The sequence below is a fragment of the Sapajus apella genome, unplaced genomic scaffold (assembly GCF_009761245.1).
Source record: "Sapajus apella isolate SASKATOON/1434 unplaced genomic scaffold, GSC_monkey_1.0 scaffold149, whole genome shotgun sequence".
NCBI classification, from domain to species: Eukaryota; Metazoa; Chordata; class Mammalia; order Primates; family Cebidae; genus Sapajus; species Sapajus apella.
In genome coordinates, this window is record NW_022437089.1 from 1173692 (window position 1) to 1181953 (window position 8262).

Genomic DNA, 8262 nt, shown 5'->3' on the forward strand with positions numbered 1-8262 from the left:
TGGAGTCTCACGCTGTCACCCAGGCTGGAGTGCAATGGCATTCTTTCAGCTCACTGTAACCTCCTCCTCCTGGGTTCAAGCGATTCTCCTGCCTCAGCTTCCCAAGTAGCTGGGACTACAGACATGTGCCACCATGCCCAGCTAATTTTTGTATTTTTAGAAGAGATGGGGTTTCACTATATTTTGGCAAGGCTGATCTCGAACTTCTGACCTCAGGTGATTCGCCTGCCTCAGCCTCCCAAAGTGCTGGGATTACAGGCGTGACCCACCACACACGGCCAATATAGTAAATGTTATGTATCCAGTTCCCAGTTTCAACAATTGAAGTTATTAACTTTTGATTAATTTTGTTTAATTTATACCCCTTGCAATCCTCTCCCATTAATTTCTTTTTTTTCCTTTTTTTTCTTTTTTTTGGAGATGGAGCCTTCCTCTGTCACTAGGCTGAAGTGCAGTGGCGCGATCCCTGCTCACTGCAACCTCCGCCTCCTAGGTTCAAGCGATTCTCCTTGCTTCAGCCTCCCAAGTAGCTGGGACTACAGGCGCGCACTACCATGCCCAGCTAATTTTTGTATTTTTAGTAGGACAGGGTTTCACCATGTTTGCCAGGATGGTCTCCATCTCTTGACCTTGTGATCTGCCTGCCTTAGCCTCTCAAAGTGCTGGGATTACAGGTGCCAGCCACCGTGCCCGGCTTGTTTTTTTTTTTTTTTCTTCTTTTGAGACCCAGTCTCACTGTATCGTCCAGGCTGGAGTGCAGTGGCATGATCTTGGCTCACTGCAATCTCCATCTCCCAGGTTCAAGCGATTATCCTGCCTCAGCCTCCCAAGTAGCTGGGATTACAGGCATGCACCACCACTCCCAGCTATTTGTTTTGGTATTTTTAGTAAATACAGGGTTTTGCCATGTTGGCCACGCTGGTCTCGAACTCCTGACCTCAAGTGTTCCACCTGCCTTGACCTCCCAGAGTGCTGGGATTACAGGTGTGAACCACCATGCCTGGCCACCATTGTTATTTTCAATAACAGCTTGAGATGGCATTAGCATGTCACACAGTTCATCCATTTAAAGTGTACAGTTCAATGGTTTGTAGTATGTATATTCACAGAGTTGGGCAACCATCACCACTAATTTCTGAACATTTTCATCATCCCCCAAAGAAACCCCATACCCTTTAGCTCACATTGTCTTCCCCCCAGCTCTAAGTGGCTCTCTCCCTAGCAACCATTAATCCACTTTATGTGTATGGATTTGCCTATTGTGAACATCTCATATAAATAGAATCATACAATATTTAATCTTTTGTGACTTGTTTATTTTTCTTAGCATAGTATTTGCAAGATTTGTTCATGTTATAGCATGTGGATGTACTAGATTTTGTTTATTCATAGTTGATGGACATTTGGGTTGTTTCCACTCTGGCTTCTATGAGTAATGCTGCTATAAGCATTCATGTGGAGACATGTGTTTTCATTTCTCTCCGTTATATACCTAGGAGTTTTCTGATTATTTGGTTGTGAATTCAGACATTATCTTTAAACATTTAAGTGTGCCTCTCTCTGAGACAGGACTCTGAAAAACAACCACAATATCATTATCACACCTTAAACAGTTAATGTTAATTGCTCAGTGTGAGGGCCGTGGTGGCTCATGCCTGTAATTCAAGCACTTTGGAGGCCAAGGCGGGTGGATCACCTGAGGTTGGGAGTTCAAGACCAGCCTGACCAACATGGTGAAACCTCGTCTTAAAAAAAAAAAAAAAAGGGAAAAAAATTGCTTAGTGTGATCAGATGGGTTGGGGGATACATTTTGACAGGATTTCCTGATGGATTAGATGTGCTTGTGTGTGTGTGTGTGTGTGTGTGTGAGAGAGAGAGAGAGAGAGAGAGAGAGAGGAAGAGAGAGAAAGGATTAAAAAGGGCTTTTGACAACTGGAGGATGGATTTGCCATCAGCTGATAACAAAGAAAGCCTTGGGTAGATCTGGGTTTTGGGGACTGTCAGAGGTCTTAGAGAGGTTTATTTGGAGAGGACTACTAGGTATCCAAGTAGAAATATTGAGTTTGATAAATGAATATGGAGTTTAGAAAAGAGGTCTAATTAAGCACCAAGATTGGAGTTGAAGCCATGAGACTGGGTAGAACTCCTGCGGGTGTGAACACAGTTACAGAGAAGACACAGTTACACAGTTATATTGTCCCCTAGGACAGTGCCCTGGAGCACTCCAACATGAATTGTGGGAACCCAGTGAGAGTGCCTGGGCAGGAGCAGCCAGCAAGATAGGGAGTAAACCAGGAGAAGGGGCTGTTCTGAAAGCCAAGGGTGGAAAGTAGATTGAGGAGGAAGCGATCAGCTATGTCAGCTGCAGTAGGGTATTCATGGCGACAGTATTGGTGTTAACAGTCAAAATGGCCAAGTTTATTTGGTGTTAAAGTCATCTTCCCTCGCCTGAAGCCTGCTTCCAGAGACCTGTATCAGTACCCGTACCTCCTGGTAGTCGGTCTTCCTGGGCAGGATTTCAAAGGGCTCCAGGCTGGCACTGCCCTGTGTGTTCTGCTTCTAGTTCACCAGAGAACACAAGCAACTCAGCCTGTTCCTCCACCCCGCTGTCTCAGGCTGACAGCCCACTGTTAGATTCCTCAGCACATGTTGTTAGACACCAGATGTCCCCTCTGCCCTTGCCCCTAGTCCCAGGAAACACTCATCAGGCTCTGAGTGGTAAGCCCTCTTACTAGGTGTATGAGTTTCCCAGGGCTGCTGTGAGTGGTTTAAAGCAGCAGACGTGGTCATCTCACAGTCTGGAGACCGGAATTCCACAATCAAGGGTTAGCAAGCCTGCACCCTCAAAGGCTCTAAGAGGGGACCCGCCCTTGCATCTCTCTGGTTCTGGTGGCCCCAGTTATTCCTGGGCCTGTGGCTGCCTCCGTCCAATGATCCCCATATGGCTCCCTCCCCTGTGCGTCTCCCTCTGGCTTCTCCCTTCTGTCTCTCATAAAGACACTGATTGTTGGGTTTAGGGCCCACCCCCATCACCCAGAATGATCTCATCTTGAGATCCTATATCTGCAAAGACCGTTTCCCAAATAAAATCACATTTATATGTTCCAGGGGTTAGAACATGGGCATATCTTTTCAGGGGGCTACCATTCAGCCCATTACACTGGCTGAGGGGCTGGTACCCTCCGCTTCTCCTGCTTGGGGGTGTGTAGGGGTCAGGACATCTCCCTCCACAAACAGTCCTCTCCCGACTCTCCCACCTCTGGTGAAATTCTTCCATTTCCCGCCTTTGGAATGGGAGAAGCACCCTGAGGCACTAGAGGAATTACCATTTTTCTGTTTAAAATGTAGCCCCAGAACTTGTAGGCTCATCCTGCAGGGTAAGGATGTGGGGCTCCTGTGACTCCCCTGCTGCCTTCCTCTTGCAGCCCTGGCCCTGTTGCATGATCAGACACCTCTGGAAGAGCCAGCTGTGTGAGATGGTGCAGCCCAGTGGCGGCCCGGCAGCAGATCAGGACGTGCTGGGCGAAGAGTCTCCTCTGGGGAAGCCGGCCATGTTGCACCTGCCTTCAGAGCAGGGTGCTCCTGAGACCCTGCAGCGCTGCCTGGAGGAGAATCAAGAGCTCCGAGGTGAGGAAAGAGTTGGGACCTCTGCATTTCCTGGGCCTGGGTTGGGGATGTGCTGGCCTCCCTCTTGGTTTCAGGAAGTAGACCCTGAGATGTAGATTAGCAGGGAGGAAGTTTAGAGTGCTCTCAGGACCAGTACTGGGAAGGGAAAGGAGGGACAGTGGAAGAAGCCGGGGTGGGCAGAGGGAGAAGGATGCTGGTGGGCAGGCTCCGGGACAGCCTCAGCCGACCCTACAGGGAACTGTGGATCTGGAATGAACCTTCCAGTTTGGACCAACATGTCCAGGCCTCTGTGTACGTGCACTGAGCACTCACAAAGTGCTGTCCATCCTGGGACAGGGTAGAGTTGGCCCTGGGAAGAGGCGGGGTCTGTCCAGAGAGGGGGTGGGGCCTGTCCTGGAAATGGGCAGGGTCTGCCCTCATAGAGGGGCGGGGGCGGGGTCTGTCTTGGGAAAAGTGCGTCCCCCTCCCAAACACCTCAGCGGAGGTGAAGGCCGACCTCCCATACCCAGCCCAGTGGCTGGGACCAGGGAGTTCTTTCGTAGGCTGCCATCTGGGCATCCCTCATCCTCGTGCTGCTCAGCTCCAGGTCATCATGGGTTCAGGGCTCAGTTGCATGCTCCTGCACGTGCCCTGGGCGTGACGACACCCCCAGCCCCTGCCCCTCTTCCACCCCCCTCCTCACCACTGCTCTGCATGGACCCGGGTTAGCCCAGGGGGGCCAGATGGCACCCGCCATACAATCTTGCCTTTCTGCTGCAGGGCTGTTCTAAACCGCCGGTCCCAGAGCTGCAGGGAGGGGCCACACAGACTCCCCACGTGGCTCACTGGGCGTGGTAGGGCCCGTAGCCCCTTTAGCTTCATCCCTTGGTTCCTGCTGGGGACTTAGGCCTAAGTGTCCATCCTATCCTGGAGGACAACACCCCTTCCTTGCAGCTCAGGGTTTGTCATTCCTGAGCTGGCACCTCAGTTGTGTATTCAATTGGCTTTCTGTGTCCTGGCTGGCTGTCAGCTCTTAGGCGAGGTGGCATGTGCCATGATCAGTGGAGACCACTGTCATGGGCCCATTCCCCTGCCGCCTTTGCTGGACTGTAGTCTGAGATGTTATGTGGGGCTCTGTGCTGACAAGTCACATACTCTGTAGGCTTCAGAGAGTGGCTCTGGCTGGCACCCTATAGGCAGGGAGAAGGCCTATGCCTGCAATGTGTCTTCCTGTCAAGGTGAATCGCCTTTCCTTCCAGGGAGGAAGGCCCAGTGCAGTCAGCTTGCTGTAGAGGGGCTGCTTGGTCTCCTCGAGGGTGAGGCTTAATTGGAGAGTTCCTGCTGGGCCACCTGGGGCTGGAGAATTCTCTTGTGCTTAGAATCTTTAGGGGGAGACTCATGGAAAGAAGTTGAATGTCCGTAGTGTGTGATTCCATTTATGTGACATGTCCCAAAGAGACCAATCTGCAGAGGCAGAGGCAGATGAGGAGGGGCTGGGGAGTTAGATAGTACTGATGGTTGCAGAGCCTTATCGATACACTGAAAACCACTGAATTAGTTAAAATGGTGAATTTGATGTCATGTGAATTTTACCTCAGTTAAGAAAAATATTTTTTTTAAATTAAAACAATTTTTTTTTTTTAAAGATGGGGTTTCACCATGATGGCCAGGCTGGTCTTGAACTCCCGACCTCAGGTGATCCACCCACCTCGGCCTCCCAAAGTGCTAGGATTACAGGCGTGAGCCACCACGCCCAGCCCAAGAATATTTTTAAAAAGACAAGTTGTAGACCGGGCGCAGTGTCTCACGCCTGTAATCCCAGCACTTTGGGAGGCCAAGGCAGGCGGATCACCTGAGGTCAGGAGTTCCAGACCATCCTGGCCAATGTGGTGAAACTCCGTCTCTACTAAAAATACAAAATTAGCTGGGTATGGTGGCGGGCGCCTGTAATCCTAGCTACTGGGGAGGCTGAGGCAGGAGAATTGCTTGAACCCGGGAGGTGGAGGTTGTAGTGAGCCAAGATTGCGCTACTGCACTCCAGCCTGGGTGACAAGAGTGAAACTCCATCTCAAAAAAAAAAAAGACAAGTTGCAGGTGAGCTGAGCTGTGGGCAGAGTGAGCAGGATTCCGATGGGGGATGGGGGAATATTGGCTTGTCAGCAGGCAGTAGTTAGTTGGTTGAGTGTTTTGATCACTGGGTGACATGAAGCTACTGCTTGCCCCATTTTATCCAGCTCTGTAGTTGCTAAACCTTTGCACATCACTATCAGTTTTGTGTTCTCAGATGGCTCCTTCACTACTTGAGGTGTCTCCTGGGTGTGGGGCTCTTCTTCCTGTGGCCTCGGCTGACTGCCTGGCACTGGCACATGCCCTGACGAGGGGCGGACCAGCGGTTTTTCCCGTTTGTTTTCTGCTTTCTTGTTTAACCCTCCTCTTCTTGTAAGATGGATGTTATTGTCTCTGTTGACTATGCAGAGGAGGACTTTGAGGCTCAGAGAAGCCACTAACTTGCCTGGTTCAAGCCTCTGGGCCTCTCAGACTGCAATCAGCAATGCTGCAGTGAAGTTTGCTTGGGAGGCTGACCCTATGAGTCTGCAGGGATGTCAGGACCCCTGATCCAGAAGACAGCAGAGATGTAGGCCGGGAAGGGCCAGTACTGGGCATCCGAGGGCAGGCACACCTCAGACTGGCCAGAAAACAAATGAATTCCAGTCACTGACAAAGAAAGTGGCATAAGGCCAGGCGCAGTGGCTCACGCCTATAATCCCAGCACATTGGGAGGCTCAGGTGGGAGGATCACTTGAGGCCAAGAATTTGAGACCAGCCTGGGCAACATAGCAAGACCCTGTCTCTACAAAATAAAAATTAAAAAAAAGTGGCATTTGACAGAGGGAGGCTCTTGTTCCCCAGGCTGCAGTGCAGTGGCACAATCTTGGCTCAGTGCAACCTCCACCTCCAGGTTCAAGTGATTCTCCTGCCTCAGCCTCCTGAGTAGCCGAGACTACAGGCATACACCACTGCGGCTACTTTTTATATTTTTAGTAGAGACGGGGTTTCATCATGTTGGCCAGGCTAGTCTTGAACTCCTGACCGAGTGAAGCTGATGTGTTTGGTATTTTCCTGGAGAAACTGAGGGGCGTTAGTGTAATTGATTTTGGAAGTGTTGTATTGAGACGCCATCCACCCCTGACAGAGGCTGCATGGAATTATGGGGGGGGGGGCACCAGGATGGTCAGTTAGCCTCCCAGCGTGCTGGGATTACAGGCATGAGACCCTGCGACCCTGCGCCCTGCTTCTGGCCTCTGACTTCCTGAGCCTTAGGCCCCTGTGGGCCCAGGCGGGGCCTGACGGGCCGGGCTACCCAGCTCCCCTTTGCTGTCCCCTCTGCCACCAGATGCCATCCGGCAGAGCAACCAGATGCTGCGGGAGCGCTGTGAGGAGCTTCTGCATTTCCAAGCCAGCCAGAGGGAAGAGAAGGAGTTCCTCATGTGCAAATTCCAGGAGGCCAGGAAACTGGTGGAGAGACTCAGCCTGGAGAAGCTCGACCTGAAGAGGCAGAAGGAGCAGGCCATGCGGGAGGTGGAGCACCTGAAGAGATGCCAGCAGGTAGCCGGGGCCGGAGCAGGCTCAGAAAACCCAAGGGGACGCCCATGTTCCACAAGAGAACCCGTGGTCAGGTCCCCAAGAGCAGCTGGGGCTCAATGCTGTGCTGGGAGGGCTCAGAACTCAGAAAAGCTGTCACACTCCTAGTTGTGGTTTATTGCAAGGAAAGGACACAGTTTACAGTCAGCGAAGGCTCCCCAGGGGAGCTGTGTGGACAGCAGCTGTTTCTTTCAGCAATGGTGTGGGACAGTGCACACAGAGTCACAACCAGGGAAGCTCACCCCTGCTGTGGCAGTTGGGGTTTCCGTGGGGGGTGGGTCATGTAGGCACGGAGCGCCTGGGTGGCCGACTTCGATCACTCAGGCCACAGCCACCAGAGGGCCAGCCGTGTGGCCCAAGGCTCCCCCCATAAATCATGTCGTTAGCGCTGACCACGCGGCTTCAGGGCCTTTGTGTATGGGCTTGGCTGAAGGCAGGAGCCTGGAGACGGGAGTCAGGAAGGGGCTGTGCTGCCTTTGAGGGGCAAGGCGGGGAGATGTGGTGGAGATGACACTTGCTGGCGGGCACCTGGCACTTGCCACAGGCAGGCTCCGCTCCCTTGGGGAAAGGCGTGGACCGTGGGCTGTGCACGCTGCTCCACTCAGGGCTTGGAGCGCCTAGCTTAGGGTGCTGATCTCCCGTGTGGGAAGTGGCTGAGTTTTCTACAGCTGCCATGACCAAGCACCACAGACCGGGGGGCCGAAGCCACAGAAACGAGTGGCCTCCGATTGTGGAGGCCTGGAGGCTGAGCTGGCGGTGGCATCGGCAGGGTGGGCTTGCTGACCCGCCCGGGGCCGTGAGGGAGCTGCCGTCCAGGCCTGTCCCCAGCGCCGGGGGCTGCCGGCTGCACCTCTCCAGTCTGCGTCTCCGTCATCCCGTGGCCTTGTCCCCGCGGGCCTCTGTGCCTGTCCTCCTCTTTTTACAAGGACACCGGCATTGAAGATACATAAAAGCAGGCCTTATGTTTAAGCTGAGGAAAGAGATTTTCTTCAGAAACGCCTGCTTGTGGGGGAG

The 8262-nt window shown here is 52.6% G+C and overlaps 1 protein-coding gene across 1 annotated transcript in view; it reads left to right on the forward strand.

The window, feature by feature from the left end:
• Positions 1–8262, forward strand: part of IKBKG (inhibitor of nuclear factor kappa B kinase regulatory subunit gamma) — a 21321-nt gene that overhangs the window by 6865 nt on the left and 6194 nt on the right. The window contains 3 exon segments of the mRNA XM_032265321.1: positions 3426–3627; positions 7001–7212; positions 7428–7432. Coding sequence (XP_032121212.1) covers positions 3426–3627; positions 7001–7212; positions 7428–7432 — 419 coding nt within the window.